The 21,262-nt window shown below is 34.9% G+C and overlaps 1 protein-coding gene across 11 annotated transcripts in view; it reads right to left on the bottom strand.

Annotated features, from left to right (window-relative positions):
- The window catches only part of NEK1 (NIMA related kinase 1), a 177,736-nt gene that overhangs the window by 21,732 nt on the left and 134,742 nt on the right, over positions 1-21,262 (bottom strand). For all 11 annotated transcript variants that reach the window (XM_081269790.1, XM_081269784.1, XM_081269794.1 and 8 more), the window contains 4 exons: positions 14,444-14,620; positions 11,102-11,219; positions 9,875-9,963; positions 8,699-8,946 (listed from right to left, as the gene is read on the bottom strand). In XM_081269790.1, coding sequence (XP_081125916.1) covers positions 8,699-8,946; positions 9,875-9,963; positions 11,102-11,219; positions 14,444-14,620 — 632 coding nt within the window. The remainder of the gene's footprint in view (positions 1-8,698; positions 8,947-9,874; positions 9,964-11,101; positions 11,220-14,443; positions 14,621-21,262) is intronic.

Below are 21,262 nucleotides of genomic sequence, written 5' to 3'. Positions count from 1 at the left end.
ATTCCTGGGAAAGCTGGGAATGGAACCACCATTTGACCCTGCTATTGCCCTTCTCGGACTATTCCCTGAAGACCTTAAAAGAGCATGCTACAGGGATACTGCCACATTGATGTTCATAGCAGCACAATTCACAATAGCTAGACTGTGGAACCAATCCAGATGCCCTTCAATAGATGAATGGATAAAAAAAAATGTGGCATCTATACACAATGAGATAAAATAATTATAAATAGTGAAAAGCTGTTTTCTGATCTCAAGTCTATGTATTTTGCTGGAATTTTAGTGAATTAGAATTATATACCCCTTTCAGGAACAAGAGAAAGTTAAAAACTTTGTATTACTGTGATAATATGGTCTTCACAAACTAGTAATGGACATGGTTATAATTTGGTAGTTGTGTTGCTGTCAGACAGTGAAGTAAAAATCACATTAGCAGCCCTTTCCACAATTTAAGTGGCTGCTATCCAATAATTCAACACAGAAAATTAACTTAATAGTTATGGATGTATTTGACAAGATGTTCATCATGGCAATCCATCAGAAAGGCACTCAAACTGGACATTACTTGGGAGCATTATTGGTATTTTTAATAGCTAAGCAGGGAGACACCACGCTTTAAACACTTCAGGCCCTAATTAGGTCCACTGCGCTCTATGACAATGTTTCCACAGTGCAGAGGTGGACCACTAAATCCAGAATCACCATCAGTGCTAGTGCGTGGCAACAATGTATATTCCTAACTCTGCTCCAGATACATTAAAAGAGACACCCTTGAGTTTATAGGGCAGAACATCTGAAACATGCCAGACAATGCCCATGTTAGAGTTTAAGATTAATACTCACTCTATGGTTCAAAACAAATTGGTCATTAATCACTGCTGAATGGACCAGAAAGAAAGCTTTGTTTCTTGAAGAAGCTGTAGTTCTGATTGGTAAATCTTGAATAAAAGTGGTGTACCACCTATGCAGACTAGCATCTAGGTTAAATTATAGTCATTTTCTACTATAGCTACCAACCTTATCATTTCCTTATTTGATTCTAAGTTACAAAGACCTTTTATCAACCAGCAATATACATGCCTTTGCAGCGCCATACACCGAATAATCGTTGTTAAAAGTAAGCTTACTGCAAAATGTGATTATTTAAAAACAAAAAAGCAGCTTATTCATTTGGCAACACAGATTCCGTCTTTATGTGAACAAGATGAGGAAAACCATGACTTTAAATTTATTTTTATTTTGACCTTTTGCTAACTTCCTTTCAGGGATTTTCATTTAATCAAGTCACTACTACAACTACCTTAAGAAATATGCTATTGTATTTACAGTAGAAATGGTACTGAGATTATCATTTATCAAGTAATTATATAAAAGCCCCAAAGAGAAATCTTTTATACAGGGAAGATCCAATCAAAGCTTTCCTCATGAATGACTTATATTTTCTCTTCTTTGAGAAATATGGCAGAGTTTATAACACTTTTTACTTTGACTACTACATAAATCTTATACTGAACATTAACAACTATGTATAATAGTTGCTAGTGGCTTGCTGATTTGTAATGTATGTTCATTCTTACAATTTATGTATTTGGATATAATCTTTAATTGTTTTTGTTTGAGGCAGAGCATAAATAATGTAAAAGGAAGAGCAGTCTTTGTTCCAGGCCATCATTTATATATAGACCCTCTGATGGATGGTGGCAATCAAAGCATTATTCTTATTGCCAGTTTTACAGTGATTAACTAAACCACTAATTACTATCTTTATCAGTGCTTAGACATATAATTTGGTTTACTATCATTACATTTTGGTTTCTGCAAAAAGAACCATTTAAAGTACATTAAAAGAATGCCTTAGTATTATGATCCAAAGCACATTTCCATAACCCTAGAATTCTATAGATTTGTTTAAGGAGCCACTTATGAGGTATAGAATGGGGTAGAGGCGAGAGTGCAGGGAGGACCTGAGTAACAAAACAGTTCCTCCTTTCTCTTCCAAACATTGAGTTGCTGTATTCTGGGACAAAAAGATTTCTGAATAGCAGGAAAGGATCCCACAAATTTGAAAACTACCCCTTAAGAACAAGAATGACTGGAATCCCACTCCTTTCACACTTTAGTAACAAAGAACTTGTTGTGATACCTCAAATACACTATGCTGTTCCATGTTTCATGCCAGTTTCTTTTGCTTTAATGTTCTCTATGCCTACATCACGCACGCTTCTGCTTGAGAAACCTACCTTTCTTTGTTCTAAGGTAGAAATAATAATTACCTCTTTAGTGTTCTCCCCATTCCATGATTCATCTCTCCATTACAGTAATTACTAAAAGTGTTTTTACTTCTTTGTTCTCTCTTATAGCAATGAACACCTTATCACAAATGCAAACTCAGCACCTATCATAAAGCAGCACTTGATAAATATTGGTTGAATTAATGATAATGATTTACTTATACCCTGAAACACTTGAAAGAGATAAAGTGTGGTAGATTTAAAAAAAAATTTCCTAAAGAACTTCTTATATTACCTATAAAAGCATACTGAGGGCAGAAAGGCATAACAACATATATCTTATTTAAGACAAATCTTTTGTATACTAATTAACAATCCTCACTTTAAATGTCACAGATAAATACATTTCTAGAGGTAAAACCTTTTAGCCCAAATATTATTTTTCAAAATAATGCCTTTTAGAAATTTTTCATCTATATCAAATAATCAAAGATATTTAAGAATATACTCTTACTTTTGGTTTTTTGTAACCACAGTTTTATTTTTAACATATTTATTAATTTTTGTTCTTTTTAGTTATACATGACAATAGAGCATAATTTGACATCTTCATACAAACATGGAGTACATCTTATTCCAATTAGGATCCCAGTCTTCTAGTTGTACATGATGTAGAGATTCACTGTGGTATATTCATATATGTACATAGGAAAGTTATGTCTGAATCATTCCACTGTCTTTCCTATTCTTATCCCCCCAAAATTTATTTTTAAATTGATACATAAAAACATAAAATTTTACATATTAATAAGGTACCATGTAATATTTTAATACAAGTATACACGGTGTAGTATTTAAATCAGGCTAAACATATCTCTTCAAACATTTATCATTTTTTGTAAGAGAGACTTATGGGTATAGGGGCACTTTACCTCTGAGCTATATCCCAAGCCTTTTTCATTTTTGAGATACGGTCTCACTAAGGTGCTATGGCTAGCCTCAACTTGTGATCCTGCTGCCGCAGCCTCCCTAGTTGCTGGGATTACAGGAGTGCACCACCATAACCAGCTGTGTTTATCATTTCTTTAAAATTAAAACATTCAATATCCTTTCTTCTAGCTTTTTTTTTTGGTGTGGGGAGGGACTGGGGATGGAATCCAGGTTTTTTTTTTTTAACCCTGAGCTACATACCCAGTCCTTTTTATTTTTATTTTGAGAAGAGTCTCACTATGTGCCTTAGGGCTTCACTAAGTTGGTTGAGGCTGGCCTCAAACTTGCAATCCTCCTGCGTTAGCCTCCAAGTTGTAGGGATTACAGGCATGTACCACCACGCCTGGCTTTCTTCTGGCTTTTTGAAATGCATAGTATATTATTATTATTTATAAGAATATAGTTTAAAGTCAATATAATGAGTGAAGCTGAAAAGCTAATACATACTATATCAGAGTTTCTTGCATCTGTTAAAATAGCATGTCCTATAACTAGGACATGATAACCTGATGACCATGATGATGACACCTAACTTTACTGAGCCCTTATATAATATAGGTGCTTTACTTATTTTATTCTTTCAATGATTCTCTGAGCAAGGGATTGTTATTATGCCTACCTTACATATGCGAAAGTAAGGCACTTAAATCACACAACTATAAGTCTTCAGCTAGAATATGAACTAAGTGATTTGACTTCTTACTTTTTAAACTATGTACATATTTGATGTTTATTTACTTTTTTATTTATTAAAAATATCTAGGCCATGGTGGGTAGTAAATATATGTGTAAAAATCCATATAGTTATGTATAATAAATAAGGTTCTTAACCTGAAGAGCATCACATTCTATTGAAGGACAGACAATAAACAAATGAGTAAACGAAATTACACTTTGAAATGCTGCTATAGGAGTTGTGGCTCAGTGGTGGAGCACTCGCCTAGCACATGCGAGGCCCTGGGTTCGATCCTCAGCACCACATATAAATAAATAAAATAAAGGTATTGTGTCCAACTACAGCTAAAAAATAAATATTAAAAAAAAGTTAAAAAAAAGAAATAGCTGCTATAAAATAAGTAAGTAATGGATGGAAATTACTAGGAATGGAAATGGAGTCAAGGTCCTATTGATAAACATATATTTGAGAAATGAAACTCAAAAGGCAATAATGAGTCAAAATTAAGAGAACAAAAAGAAGCTCCTTCCAGACCAAGATAATGGCAGCACAAAGTCCCTAATTCGGGAAAGGATTTGATGTATCAGAGGAAAAAAAGGAAAAGAGAGTGAGAGGTTCTGAGTTGAGGAAGAGATAGTAAATGCCATATCAAACCTGTAGATGATGGTAAAGAGTTTGAATGTAATTATAAAAGCAGTGGAAAACCTCTGAAGTCTAAACATGTCAGTGAATTAATGATTCATAATATTAAAAATCAATTCTGGTTTGTAATTTGGACAATGGATTTCAGATAGGCATGAACTGAGGGAGATTAGTTAAGAGACAACTGCTTGATTTATGGAACAGATAAATGATCTGTAAGAGAGAGGGGAAGAAATAAAGTTATTAGCATTGAAACGATATTTAATGTCAGGGATTACCTAGGGAAAATAAATTACTTGGAGACTTCCTGCTCTAGACACAACGAAACAAGGACCAGACCCAACCGCCCACCAAAACAACTAGAAAGCTGGACAAAATACCTGAAGCATAGTTCAGAGACTGAACAACAGACAGGCAAGAATGATCCCTTACTTTTCCACTAAACTGGCCTTCTGTTTGGAGGAAAATATCTGTACTCTGTGTGTAGCCTTGCTGGATCAATGAAATAAACTTCAGAAAGGAGAGAGTTTCATTGAAAAAAAAAAAAAAAGCTGGACATGGTGGCACACAACTGTAAGCCCAGATGCTTGAGAAGCTGAGGCATCAAGAGGTCAAGGCTGGCCAATGTGGTGAGACCTTGTCTCAAAAATGAATGAATGAATGAAAAAAGAAAAGGCTGGAATACATTCCTAGCAAGTGTGAGGCCCTGAGTACTCAGGAAAATCCAAAAACCCTGCAGAAAATTCATAACAAGGTAACTGGCAGTTTTTCTGAGTTGCTGAAGAAGAATAGGTTGTATATGTATAGAGTTGCCTGAAACTTTACAGGGCCAGGCAAAAATAACTGGGGCCCTGTAGGTTGAACTCATGCAGATAGAGAAAATGATTAGCTCTAACCAAGAGAAGGGGGTTTTCCTCAGTGATCACCTGGGTATATAGTGGAGGTCTCAAAGGGTCACAGGTCATAGGGTAATAGCTTTAAAGACAAGATGACTATATATCTGTCCCAGCAAAGCTGAAAAACAAAGTCTGAAAGTATAAAATAAATTCAAAAGTAAATAGATGTTAAAAAAAGCCCAACATATTTTAAAGAAAGAAAATAAAACCCAGCAATATAATATTTACAAGGTTGAGCTTCAAATAAAGAATTACAAAACATGTCACAATGCAGGCAAAAAATGGCCCATAGCCAGTAGAAGATTAAATCATCTACTGATCCACAGTCAGTAGAAATGGAGATACATCTTTTACCTCTTTTGTTGTTTCCCAAGTATTTTATTTTATCTTTTTTGAGGCTATTGTAAATGGGGTAGTTTTCCTTTCTGAGGATTTGTCACTGACATACAGAAATGAATTTGATTTATGGGTGTTGATTCTATATCCTGCTACATTGCTGAATTGATTTATTAATTCTACAAGTTTTCTGGTGGAACTTTTTGGGTCTTCTAGGTATAGACTCATATCATCAGCAAATAGTGCTAATTTGAGTTCTTCTTTTCCTCTGTGTATCCCTTTCTTTCATCTAATTGTGCTGGCCACTGTTTCAAGAATTATGTTAAATAGAAGTGGTAAAAGAGGGCATCCCTGTCTTATTCCAGTTTTTAGAGGGAATATCTTCAATTTTTCTCCATTTAGAATGATGTTGGCCTGGGCCTTAAGAAAGAAATCAAAGAAGACCTTAGAAGATGGAAAGATCTACCTTGCTCTTGGATAGGCAGAATTAATATTATCAAAATAACCATACTACCAAAAGCATTATACAGATTTAATGCAATTCTGATTAAAATCCCAGTGGCATTCCTCATAGAAATAGAAAAAGCAATCATGAAATTCAATCTGGAAAAATAAGAGACCCAAAATAGCTAAAGCAATCCTTAGCAGGAAGAGTGAAGCAGGTGGCATCACTATATCAGTCCTTAAACTATATTACAGAGTAATAGTAACAAAAACAGCATGGTATTGGCACCAATTAGACTCATAGACCAATGGTACAGAATAGAGGACACAGAGACTAACCACAAAATTACAATTATCTTATATTAGACAAAGGTGCCAAAAACATGTATTGGAGAAAAGATAGCATCTTCAACAAATGGTGCTAGTAAAACTGGAAATCCATATGCAACCAAATAAAATTAAACCCCTATCTCTCACCATGCACAAAACTCAACTCAAAATGGATCAAAGACTTAGGAATAAAATAGAAGAAAAAGTAGGCCCTAATCTCTATCATGTGGGATTAGGACCCAACTTCCTTAAAAAGACTCCTATATCGTAAGAATTAAAACCAAGAATCAATAAATGGGATAGATTCAAACTAAAAAGTTTCTTCTAGGCAAAAGAAATTATCTGAGAGGTGAATAGAGAGCCTACATCTTGGGAGCAAATTTTTACTCCTCACACATTAGAGCACTAATCTCTAGGGTATATAAAGAACTCAAAATGGGGTTGGGGTTGTGGCTCAGGGGTAGAGTGCTCACCTAGCACGTCCAAGACACCCTGGGTTCTATCCTCAGCACCACATTAAAAAAATAAATAAATAAAATAAAGACATTGTGTCCATCTTACAACTAAAAAATAAATAATAATAAAAGAAAGGAACTCAAAAAGCTAAACACCAAAAAAAAAAAAAAAAAAAAAAAAACCTCCAAATAACCCAATCAATAAATGGGCCAAGGACCTGAACAGATTCTTCTCAGAAGATGATATACAATCAATCAACAAATACATAAAAAAATGTTCATCACAGCTAGCAATTAGAGAAATGCAAATCAAAACTACTCTAAGATTTCATCTAACTCCAGTCAGAATGGCAGCTATTATGAATACAAACAACAATAAGTGTTAGCGAGGATGTGGGGAAAAAGATCCACTGTTGGTGGGATTGCAAACTGGTGCAGTCAATACGGAAAGCAGTATGGAGAAAAAATGATGAGTAAACTTGAACACATATAAATGGAATCAACCCACAATGAAACACAAAGAGAAAAAAGACTTAACAACAAAATGACCACAATCTCAGAAAACTATGAAAGTACGGAAGTAGTCTAACATCTATGCAATACTTCCTGTATGTGGATGTAACTCAATGGTAGAATGCTAAAAAAAAAAAAAAAAAAAAAAAAAGGCAGACTGACTAGCCAACAAATTTTTTATTTGATTAAAACTATGACCCATAGGGCCATCAGACCCCAAGCAGGATAAAAACACCCCTCCCCACAAAACCCCCCCCAAAACCTTACCAAAGTGTTTCAGAGTCAAATTGCTAGAAACTAATGAGAAAAAAATTTTAAAAGAAGCCAGAGGGAAGAAGAAACATTACATATAAAAAAGGAAGATAAAAAGACGGGCTGGGGTTGTATAGGCTCAGCAGTAGAGTGCTCGTCTAGCATGTGCGGTGCCCTGGGTTCAATCCTCAGCACCATATAAAAATAAATAAATAAAATAAAGGTATTGTGTCCATCTACAACTAAAAAATAAAAAAAAATAAAAAAATAAAAAAAGAATCACAAGCCAGGCATGGTGGCTCATGCCTGTCTGTAATCCCAGGGGTTTGGAAGGCTAAGGGAGGACTGTAGCCAATTGGTACAGCCAATATGGAAAGCAGTATGGAGATTCCTTGGAAAATAGGGAATGGAACCACCATTTGACCCAGTTATCCCTCTCCTTGGTTTATACCCAAAAGACTTAAAAACAGCATACTATAGGGACAGAGCTACATCAATGTTTATAGCAGCACAATTCACAATAACTAAACTGTGGAACCAATAGATGCCCTTCAGTAAATGAATGGATAAAAAAAAAAAAAAACATGTAGCATATAAACATAGAGTTCAGAGTCAGTCTTAGCAACTTAGGGAGGCCCTAAGCAACTGAGTGAGACCCTGTCTCTAAATACAATATAAAAAAGGGCTGGTGATGTGGCTCAGTAGTTAAGTACCCTTGGGTTCAATCCCAGCACCTAAATAAATAAATAAATAAATAAATAAATAAATAAATAAATAAAAACAAATACAAATTTCCTGTCAGAAATAATAGAACTTAGAAGACAATTTAATTAACATATGTGTTTTTAAGAGATTAAAACTCAACATTAAAAAAAGCAGCCAATAAGAAATATTACCAAACAGATAAAAATTCCTTTTGAAAACTATACTTGCCTTTGGATTGTTTGCATCAAAAAGACCAGTTGAAAGTCCAATCAGCAAGGAATTCTTGTTTTTATTCCTTGGTGGTGAATCAGAGTGAGAACGAAGTGGAATGGATTCCTCTGGTAAACACTGAATTGACTGACCTTGAGAGTCTAAATTCAATTGTTCAGAATGAACCACTTTATGGAAAAATGGTTCTGGTTGTATAGATTTATCTATATCACAATTAGAGTGCTGAGAATCATCTATTCCAGGTTCTAGGGTATAAAGGAGAGATTATGTAATCAGTCTGAACAGTACTTAAATAAAGCTTTAAATGATTTTGACAAGGCATAGTATTTAACAAGAATTATATAAAATAAACTCACATCTATTGGGAAAACAAAAAATTTGTGAGTATGTTATCTTCTAAATAATCTTTATTATTATTATTATATTGGAAGTCCTAAAATATAGACACAGATCCAAGCAAACGTGAAAAACACACTTAACAGTGGATTAGGTATTCATATTTTTTTCAGTTTATCTTTGTTCTTATAGAAGAAAATTACACTTCTCATATTTTAAGTAAAATATGAGATAAAAGAGAATAAAAGAGAAAAATTTATTAATGTCCTTAGTATGTTGGTTTAGTTTTCACAAGGAATTCTTTCCATAAATACTCAATAAAATAATTTAATAATAATTTTTCCTGCCTATTTTGTTATAAAATCCAGGTTTATGAATGCAGATTCCAATGCTTTACACATACTACATTTTAATGCTAAGTGAAGTTAGCCAATCCCAAAAAACCAAATGCTGAATGTTTTCTTTGATATAAGGAGGCTGATTCATAGTGAGATAGGGAGGGGGAGCATGGGAGGAATAGATGAACTCTAGGGTAGAGGGGTTGGAGGGGAAGGGAAGTGGTATGGGGTTATTAATGATGGTGGAATGTGATGATCATTATTATCCAATGTACAGGTATGAAGAAACAAATTGGTGTGAATATACTGTGTATACAACCAGAGATATGAAAAATTGTGCTCTATACATGTAATAAGAATTGTAATGCATTCCGCTGTCATATATAAAAAAATGACCATGATGACTGATAAGGAATGTTCTGTATGTATATATTGTCCAAATGAAACAAGTTGGTGTTAACCTTTCAGAAAGAAATCAGACTAATGCAATGATACTTACCTGTATGACTCTCACTAAAGTGGTCCACATTTCTCAGGATCCCATCCTTAGAAACTTCATTTTGTTGAATGGCTTCCCTATCTTCCAATCTGCCATAAATGGGTACACCAGTTCAAAAACATAGTTTACCAGAAATAAAAGTGTTCTAATATAAAGAAAACAGAACTCAAATTCATTAGCATCCTGTGATCTCTCTTTCAAATATTTTTCTCACTTTTATATATATTTTTTCTTATAAGCATACCATATGTTTCACTTTGTTCAAACTCTATCATTAATCATTCATATACTCTGAGAATTCAAACTGATACAACCCCTGGGAAAAAAAAAATAACTGAATTACAAATGCAATCTGTAAAAGTGCAATTGACCCAGCAATAATATTACTGTATTTTTATCTTACAGATACACAAAAAATTTCTTTATGTAAAATATTATTCATTGCAACATTATTTGCAATATTGCTAAATGTCTATCAAGCAGAAGACTTGATGAGTTAGAGTATCCATATAGTGAAATACAAAAGAGGAGGAAGTCGTTTTTATGTACTAATATGAAAATATTTCTCATATGTATTAGTGACTAAAAATAAACAAGGTAAAAAATATTACCTTATATTCGTAACTATATTTAAAAAGGAAGGAAGAGTGTATATTTATTTATTTATTTATTTAAAGAGAGAGAGAGAGAGAATTCTTTAATATTTATTTTTTAGTTCTCGGCAGACACAACATCTTTGTATGTGGTGCTGAGGATCAAACCCAGGCTGCACGCATGCCAGGCAAGCGTGCTACCACTTGAGCCACATCTCCAGCCCATATTTTTGTTTACACATATCTAAAATTATCTGAAGGAAGAAAAGAGTGGAAATTGGTTGGATAGAAATAGAGGCAGGCAAGAAATTTTATTATATTTCTTCAAATACTTTATGCACTTGTTAATTTCTGAACCATGTGAATATCTATTAAGAAATTAAATTAGGGCTGGGGTTGTGGCTCAGTGGTAGAGGGCTTGCCTAGAATGTGTGAGGCACTGAGTTCGATTTTCAGCACCACATATAAATAAATAAAGTTCACTGACAATTAAAATAAATTTTTAAAAGAAATTAAATTATTTTATGAGGTATTGTAATATTAGGATATTAAATTACAATATTAGGTCATTACAGTATTTTTTTTAAAGTATTATAAAAGGGTCTTGAAATGTAAGAAAAAAGATACAACATACTTAGTTTCCTTTGTCTCTTTTTCCTCACTAATCCACACATCAGTAACAATACAAGGCAAGCTCCCATCTTTGTTTTTCCTACTTGGTTCCTGTAGAACTTCTGTTTCCAAATCAGGTTCTGCAAAGGAAAAACAGAATAAGAAATGGGTCAAAGCACAGTTTGTTGAAAGAATATGAATAAACATTTAGAAAATATTACTATTTTTAGACTAATATATTAATTATAATAGAAAAATCAAATATTTTATCTGTTAGTTTTTATCTTTGTTATTGTATTAACTCTATTTCTGAAAAGACACATTAATTTTTCAGCCTTTTCACTATAATAAAAATATTCCAAATAAGTATTTTTCATTACATAAAAATTTTCTCTTTATTAAAATTTTAGTAATATGTAAACTGGTTTAAAGAAGGTATAAAAACTAAGTGAAAGAATATGGACATCTGTGGTAATAAGTATGTAAGAATATACTATGATATCACAGAAGAAATTTAAATCTTAAAATCTTTCAACAATTGGGGCCAAGGTTGTAGCTTAGTGGTAGAGCGTTTGCCTTGCATGTGTGAGGCACTGGGTTCGATCCTCAGCACCATATAAAAATAAATAAATAAAATAAAGATAGTACCCATCTACAACTAAAAAAAACATTAAAAAAAAAATCTTTCAACAACCAAAACAGGGGAAAAAAAAAAGGAGTAGAACTATTACCTGGATTTTTCTAAGGATACAGAGAATGTAACTGGAGTGCACTAAATCCTCCTACACTTTCAAACAACTAATAACTAGGGTGCTGCTTCTATTGTAGGCCTCCTCTCTGACACTAAGACCATTTTGACACTCCACCCTCATGGCCTTACTACCTCCCAAAGGCTGCACCTCCAAATAGTATCACATTGGGGATTAGATTTCAACATGGAATTTTTGAAGAACATACATACACACACACACACATACACCATAACAAGTATTAGTAACTATGACTCTAATGAATAAAATTATTTAAGTTACTGTGGTGAATTAACAATGGTCACAGAATGCAAAGGTCTTTAACATTCTTCTTATCTAGAGTGAGCTGTGTTTCTCTTACTCTTTGATTTTGGTTGGCTCTGTGATTGCCTTGACTACTTGAATACAGTGGGAGTGATGCTGTGCCAATTTCAGGCTAAATCTTTAAGAGAACTGGCAGTTTCTGCTTGGCATCTGGAAGCCTAAGCCATCATGAAAGAAATTCAACAACTTTGGAAAAACCATATGGCAATGCTCTAAGATTAAAATGAAAAAAGGGGACCCAACTGAGCCCCACCAAGAAGATAGGCACAAGAACAATGTCTTCTTGCACCTTTCAGATAAGCCCAGCTGATGGTTGAACACCAGTGAATGATATCAGTTGATGCCACATGGAGCAGAAGAACCTTCCCAATTCCTGACTCATAAATGTATGAGATAAAATAAAATAGCTGTTTTAAGCTAAGTTTTAGGAATAATTTGTGTTATAGCAATTGAAACAATTATATATCTGAAAGTTGGTGCAGATATAAAAGCTTAAAACACGTGCACTGGCTTTGGGGCTCAGCAGCAGGCATAAGTTGGAAGGGCTTCATAAAGATTGCTGATGGGAGACTGGCCAGTAGAAAAATGCTAGTGGAGGCTGGAGAAAAAGGGATTCTTGCTACACAGAAACAGGAAACTTGGTACCTACAATAATAAGGAGGATAGAAAAGAAACTTTATGGATTTAGTGACCTAATTAAGGAGCTAGCTATCAATGCTGAACATTGAAGGTACTAGCTAACTTCTGTTACCAGCCTTATCAGAGTAGAAGATAACAGCTTAATTGAAGAAAAAAACTCTTTAAATTATGAACAGAATTTAGAAAAGATACAGAGGGCCCAGAATAATTCCTTTCAGGTAGCAAAAGCATTTCAAAGGAAGACACAACCTCATGACAAAGAGTTAATATAGGGCAGTAAAATGTGGCCTCATGGCAAAGAAGAAGTCAAGGGTAAGACCATAAGCTCTTCTGTTTTGGCACAGGAATATTAAGACATACCTTACAGACCCTTTTTGCTGCACAAAAGGATTTATAAAGACTAAAGAGTACTGTCTCAGAGCAACTTCATAGACAAAAAAAAGTTCTACTTGTGTATGCACACCAGCTCAGACTGAAAGGAACAACTGTTCAGAAAAGAACCCTTGAGGGGGCTGGGGATATAGCTCAGTTAGTAGAGTGCCTGCCTCCTATGCACAAGGGCCTCAGTTGTATCCCCAGCACTACAAAAAAAAAATAAAAAATAAAAAAATAAAAAAAATAAAAAGGTCCTTGAGGGCATCAGTGTTTGGTGCCATGAAAGCAGGCTAACAGTGCTTCTGGCCGGATGTCAGAATTTCCATCAACCAATGGCAACTATGTGCTTCCCTTTTCCCTGGTTTTGAAAAGAAGTCTTTAGGCCTGTCTCACCATTTAATGTTGATATGTAGAAGGCAGTTAAATTGACTTTTTAACTTACAGGTCTCCAGATTGAGAATACTTGAGGAATGGTACCCAAGAAAACTCAACATAGGGGCCTGACTCTTCTAGCATCACCCTTTGGCTCTGAGCTGTCATAATGAGACGAGGCTTTGAGAGGGCTGAGCATATTTTGCACATGGGAATAATGTAAAAATTTGAAGGCAGAGGGCAGACTATGGCAGATTAAATATGGCTACAAATTCTTTAAAGCTCTTATCTTTGAAAAGTGATTCCTGTTTTCCCTGTGCTGGTTTTGACCAAGGGAGCATGACAGAAGTGATATTGTGCCAATTCTCTGACTAGCTTTTCAGAGAACAAGCAGCTTTCACCTCAGCATCTGTGAGATGGCTGCAAATTCTTTAACACTCTTCCCTTGGGAAGTGGGTCCTGCTTATCTCTCTTTGAATCTAGCTCTGGGCCCTTGAAAACAAGTCAGACTACCTTACTAGAAAGAGTCACAGAATGGCCCTGAGATTCCATGGAAAGGGAGGGAGGCCCATCTTAATTCAGCCTTCTAGCTGCACCTTACAAGACAGCAATAAAGCCATCTTGGATCCTTTAGATGGCCTCACTGCCAGCTGAATACCATACCAAGGGATCTTTCAAATAAGGGAACATGAATTGGAAAAAATCATCTGAGCCAAGCTTTAATTCAATCTCTGACACATAAGATAATAAACCATGGCCAGTATAAAATAAAAGTATAAAAACAGCAAACTTAATTTGAGGTGAATTATCCAAACATATATACGAATCTCGATAATCTGTTTATAAAGAAGAGATTTAAGTATGAGTAAATCAAATCTAGCTTATTTTGAGGTATTAAAACATACCTTCTATATTTCCTTCTAGTTTCATTGATATCTGTGGAGATGCCTCACTAAACTTAGGACTTTTTGTATCGATGGAAGAGTCAACAGAAGCTGATGGATTTATTTCATGTGAAACACATTGTATTGTTTCTTCTCCAATAATTAAGGGTGTGTATTTTTCTCCTTCAGAAGAAATCTCTGTAGAAACAAAAAATGAAAAATTATGCTCTCAAAATGATTTTAATTTTATTTGTTATAACTTTTAGAGCTAGGTTAAAAAATGCATTCTTCCAATAGGTACCTATTAATTAAATTCTGCTATTGACTAGAAATTAATAAATAATAAGATACATGATGGTCAAATTTTATTTCAATTGTATATGATTTCTAGGGTGGTTAACAAGGTTGACATTCTTTTTTTTTTGTTTTTTGGGTGAAGTAAATACATGTATATCAGAATAGCATTTTAAAAATTAACTAATTGTTTTTGTTCATATGTAAAACTACTAGTTACTTTTAATTGCTCAGAAGCTCTTTATACTGTTAACTCATGGCAGGAGAGAATGGATTCATCACATATTAACTTATTGCAGTTGTCTACCCTCAAGGTATTCTTCTTCATTTATTGAACATTTTATTTTCTGACTCACCGTCTTTCCAATACTAATTCTGTCATAACTAATTAGACAATGTCTATATTTGCAACAACAATCCTTCTAATATCTACACATAGTTCGCTGAATTTCACTGTACCTCTATCTTCACTCTAACTTGGTCACTCCATCGGTCAAATCAAGGAGATTTTATCATAAATTACAGTTCCTGAGAATTTCCAGTTTTAAGTTCTACACTCTCCAGTCTCTAATATTCTATTTTTGTAGTTATCTCCCTCAACTATTTCAACTCTGAAAATATTTTTACCCTGCAGTTGCCTACAATGCACTGATCCTGCCACATCTTCCTTCTTCATCATCCCCATTAAGATCCATTTAAAGGTCATCATTACAATTTTTTTTTTGCATACACCCTCAACTCATTGTACTCACTTTATTGTACTCAAGTGGCAAAAAACCCATTTCTACATATATGCATTTGTGTGCCTACCATATCTGCAACACCTGGCTGAAATGCTTGGAGAAAATGAGAGATCCATGCTCATTGGCCTCAGTTTCAATTTATCATTCTACATGTGGTTTGGATATGGTTTTGAAGACTCAAGTATTGAAAACCTTCAGAGGTAAGTGTTAAAGTGGTTAAATGTTAAATGGTGGTGGGACCTATAGACGTAAAGGATAAGGAGAGGTCACTGAGGGTCTGCCTCTGGAAGGAATTGGTGTGGTATGCCTGATATCCATGTCAAAATAGTTCTTCCTTAATTTTTTTAAATTTGTTATTTTTAGTTATTTTAGTTATTTTTAGTTATGCATGACAGTAGAATGTATTTTGACATATTAAACATATGTGGAGTATAACTTCCCATTTTGTGGTTGTACATGATATAGAGATACACTGTCATGTATTCATATATGAACATATTCATATATGAACAGTTATTTTCACTTCATTCTATGGTTTTCATATTCCCATCACCCTCTCTTCCCTTAATTCCCCTTTGATTAAAATCTAATGAATTTTTATTCTTCCCTCACCACCACCCTTATTGTTTATTAGCATCCGCATATCAGAGAGACCATTAGACTGTTGGTTTTTTGGGATTGGTTTATTTCATTTAGCATAATATTCTCCAGCTCCATCCATTACCAGCAAATGCCATAATTTCATTCTTCTTTATGGCTGAGTAATATTCAATGTGTGTGCGTGTGTGTGTGTGTGTGTGTATATATATATTTTCACATTTTCTTTATCCATTCATCTGTTAAAGGGCACCTATCTTTTGTGAATTGACCTGCTATAAATACTGATGTGGCTACCTTACAATAGTATCTTGATTTTTAAATTACTTGAGTACACGCTGAGGAGTGGGTTAACTGGGTCAAATGGTGGTTCCATTCCAAGTTTTATGAGGAATCTCTTTTTTTCTTTTATGAGAAATCTCTGCTTTCCAGAGTGGTTGCACCAATTGTCCAACCAGCAACGGATGAGTGTACTTGTTTCTGCACATCCAATTTACTGTTGCTGGTACTCTTGATTACTGCCAATCTGCCAGGAATGAGAGGGAATCTCAGTGTAGTTTCAATTTGCATTTTTCTAATTGATAGATGTTGCACTTTTTTTCATATATTTGTATTTCTTTTGTGAAGTGTCTTTTCAGTGCCTTTTCCCGTTTATTGACTAGGGTACTTGTTCTTTTGGTGTTAAGGCTTTTGAATCCTTTATATATCCTAGAGATTAATGCTCTATCTGAGGTCCAGGTGACAAAGATTTTCTCAGATTCTGGAGGCTCTCTTGTCATGTTCTTGATTGTTTCATTTGCTGTGAAGAAGCTTTTTAGTTTGATAACATCCCATTTATTGATTCTTGATTTTACTTCTTGTGTGCTTCGAGTCTTGTTGAGAAGTTGGTGCCTAAGCTGATATGATGGAAAGTTGGGCCTAAATAATCTAGTAGGAGCAGGTTCTCTGGTCTAATGGCCAGGGCCTCAATCCACTTTTGAGTTTTGTGCAGAGTGAGAAATAGGGGTCTAATTTCATTTTGCTACATAGAGACTTCCAGTTTTCCCAGAATCATATGTTAAAGAGGCTATCTTTTCTCCAAAATAGGTTTATGGCATCTTTCTCTAGTATGATTCTGTGTCTTCTATTGTGTTTCATTGGTTTTCATTCTATTTTGGTTCAAAAACCACACTGTTTTTGTTACTGTAGCTCTGTAGTATAATTTAAGGTCTGGTGTAGGGCATGGCTGCCTGCTTCCTGGTCTTGAGGCCGCACATGTGGCTGGGATGGCTTTTGGCGATCAGCCAGGAGGCGGTGCTGTGGGGGGGTGATGGAGGAGGCGGACCACATCCAGGAGAGGTCCAGGACTCTTCTGCCTTTGTGGACAGCTCATTCCTTCCCTTGTAGACTATGAGATGGGTGTACACGTGAACTTGCTCCACCCCTCTGACCTTTATTCTGATTGGCTCCTGTGCAATATATAAGCTGTGTGTACTTCCTCATTAAACGAAATCCTGCTTTGACTGTTCTCCCTGGCATGTCTGATTGTCCTCTGGCAAGGGAGGGCTGGGTGTGGGTGGCCAGTCGACCTTTACCTTTCTTGGCTCGTCCTGGTCAGGGCGTGCTTTCCCTGCTTCTCCCGCCAGTCAGGAGGAGATGGGGGGCTAAAAACCCCCACAGTCTGGTATTATGATGCCTCCTGTTTCACTTTTCTTGCTAAGGATTGCTTTGGCTATTCTGAGCCTCTTATTTTTCCAAATGAATTTCATGACTGCTTTTTCTATTTCTGTGAAGATTGTCATTGGGATTTTAATAGGAATTGCAATAGATCCTTATAAGCCTTTTTGTAGTATGGCCATTTGACAATATTAATTCAGCTTATCCAAGAACTTAGGAGATCTGTCCATCTTCTAAGATCTTAATCAATGTCTTTCTTTAGTAGACTATGGTTCTCATTGTAGAGATCTTTCACCTCTTTTGATTGATTCCTGTATATTTTATTTTTTCAAGACTATTATGAATGGGATAGTTTTATTAATTTCTCTTTCAGTTGATTCATCACTCATATATAGAACACAATTGATTTATGGGTGTTAATTTTATATCCTGTACTATGCTGAAAAAATTTATGAGTTCTAGAAACTTTCTGGTTATTTTTTGGGGGGGTCTTCTAAATATAGAATGTCGTCAGCAAATAGGGATAGTTTGAGTTCTTCTTTTCCTATTCATAGCCCTTTAATTTCTTTCTACTTTCTAATTGCTTTGGCTAGGGTTTCAAAAACTATGCTGACTAGAAGTGGTGAAACATGGCATCCCTGCCTTGTACCAGTTTTTAAAAGGGAATGTTTTCAATTACATTTTTTAATTTAGACTGATGTTGGCCTTGGATTTAACATATATATCTTTTACAATGTTTAGGTATATTCTTACTATTCCAAGTACTTCTACTGTTTGGAGCAAGAATGGAAGCTGAATTTTGTCAAATTATTTTTCTGCATCTATTGAGATAACCATGTGATTCTTACCTTTAAAGTGTATTGATGTGATGAATTATGTTTATTGATTTCCAGATGTTGAATCAACCTTGCTTCCCTGGAATGAACCCCACCTGATTATGGTGCACTATCTGTTTAATATGCTTTTAAATGCAATTTGCCAGTATTTTCTTAAAATTTTTAAAATCTATGTTCATCAGGGATATTGGTCTGAAGTTTTCTTTCCTTGATGTGTCTTTGTCTGGTTTTGGTATCAGAGTGATACCAGCATTGTACAACAAGTTTGGAAGGATCCCTCTTTTTCCATTTCATGCAATAATTTGAGGAAGATTGGTGTTAGTTAGTTCTTTGAAGGTCTGGTAGAACATGGCTGAGAATCTGTCTGGTCCTGAGGTTTTCTTTGTTGGTAAGCTTCTGATAGTGTTTTCAATTTCACCGTTTGAAATTGATCTGTTTAAATTTTCTATATTCTCCTGATTCAATTAAGGTAGGATATAGGTCTCTCAAAATTTGTTGATTATCTTCATGATTTTCCATTTCATTTGAGTATAGATTTTCAGAGTAGTTTTTGATGAATGTTGGTATTTCAATGGTGTCTGTGTGGTATTTACATTTTCATCACACAATTTAGAAATTTGAGATTACACTCTCTTTCTCCTTGTTAACCTGGCTAAGGATTTGTCAATTTTATTTATTTTTTCAACCAACCAACTCTTTCTTTGGTCAGCTTTTTTAAATTGCTCTGTTTTATTTCAAGTTCTTTTGATTTCAGCTCTGATTTTAATTATTTCCCATCTTCTACTGCTTTGGGTGTTGATTTGTTCCTCTTTTTCTAGAGCTTTGAGATGTAATGTTAGGTTACTTATGTGGTGATTTTCTACTCGTTTAATGAGTGGACTCAATGCAAGGAACTTTCCTCTTATAACTGCATTCACAGTGTCCCAGAGATTTAGATATTTTTTGCTATTCTCATTTGCCTCTAAGTATTTTTATTTTTTTATTTCATTTCTGATTTCTTCTGGTATACATTGGTCACTCAATAGCATATTATTTAGTCTCCAGGTGTTAGAGTAGCTTCTATTTTTTATTTTATTGTTGGTTTCTAGTTCCATTCCATTATGATCATATAAAATGCAAGGTATTATCTCTATTTTTTTAATTACCTAAGAGTTGCTTTGAGGCCTAAGATATGATCTATTTTAGAGAAGAATCTGTGTGCGGCTGAAAAGAAAATGTATTCAGTCATTGATGGATGAAATATTCTATATATGTCTGTTAAGTCTAAATTATTAGTTGTGGTTTTTACTTCTATAGCTTCTTTAGTCAGTTTTTGTTTGAAGGATCTATCCAACGATGAGAAGTACATTAAAGTCACCCAGTATTATTGTGTTATGGTCTATTTCGTTTTGAAATTGAGAAGAGTTTGTTTGATGTACGTAGATTCTCCATTGTTTGGGGCATAAATATTCACTATTGTTACATCTTGTTGGTGTATAGTTCCCTTCAGCAATATGAAATGGCCTTCTTTGTCCCTTCTGATTAATTTATTTTTTTTAATTTTTTTTTATTGATTATTTAAAGCATTACATAGCTCATGATATATCATCTTTCATACATTTGACTCAAATTGTGTTTTGAACTCCCATTTTCACCCCAAATACAGATTGCAGAATCACATCTGTTACATATTCACATTTTTACATAATGCCATATTAGTGACTGTTGTATTCTGCTACCTTTCCTATCCCCTACTATCCCCCCTCCCCTCCCCTCCCCTCCCATCTTCCCTCTCTACCTCCCCTGCTGTTGTTCAATTCTCTCCCTTTTTTTCCCTCCCCCTTGCCCCTCATAACCTCTTATAATTTTATGTATCATTGAAGGTCTCCTACTATTTCCATGTGCTTTCCCTTCTCTCTCCGTTTCTCTCCCCCCATTCGTCTTTGTTTACTGTAGTCTTTTCCTCATGCTCTTCCTTCCTGTTCTGTTCTTAGTTGTTCTCTTTATATCAAAGCAGACATTTGGCATTTGTTTTTTATGGCTTGGCTAGCTTCGCTTAGCATAATCTGCTCTAATGTCATCCATTTCCCTGCAAATTCTATGATTTTGTCATTTCTTAGTGCTGCATAATACTCCATTGTGTATAGATGCCACATTTTTTTTATCCATTCATCTATTGAGGGGCATCTAGATTGGTTCCACAGTCTAGCTATTGTGAATTGTGCCGCTATAATCATTGATGCAGCCGTATCCCTATAGAGCGCTTTTTTAAGGTCCTCAGGGAATAGTCCGAGAAGTGCGATAGCTGGGTCAAATGGTGGATCCATTCCCAGCTTTCCCAGGAATCTCCATACTGCTTTCCAAATTGGCCTCACCATTTTGCAGCCCCACCAGCAGTGTACAAGTGTACCCTTTTCCCCAGATCCCCGCCAACACTTATTGTTGTTTGACTTCATAATGGCTGCCAATCTTACTGGAGTGAGATGGTATCTTAGGGTGGTTTTGATTTGCATTTCTCTGATTGCTAGAGATGGTTAGCATTTTTTCATATACTTGTTGATTGATTGTATGTCCTCCTCTGAGAAGTGTCTGTTCAGGTCCTTGGCCCATTTGTTAATTGGGTTATTTGTTATCTTATTGTTTAATTTTTTGAGTTCTTTGTACATTCTGGATATTAGGGCTCTATCGGAGGTGTGGGGGGTAAAAATTTGTTCCCAGGATGTAGGCTCTCTATT

Source organism: Spermophilus citellus (assembly GCF_964194105.1).
Source record: "Spermophilus citellus genome assembly, chromosome: 16".
Taxonomy (NCBI): Eukaryota; Metazoa; Chordata; class Mammalia; order Rodentia; family Sciuridae; genus Spermophilus; species Spermophilus citellus.
This window is presented reverse-complemented; position numbering and strand designations above follow the sequence as displayed.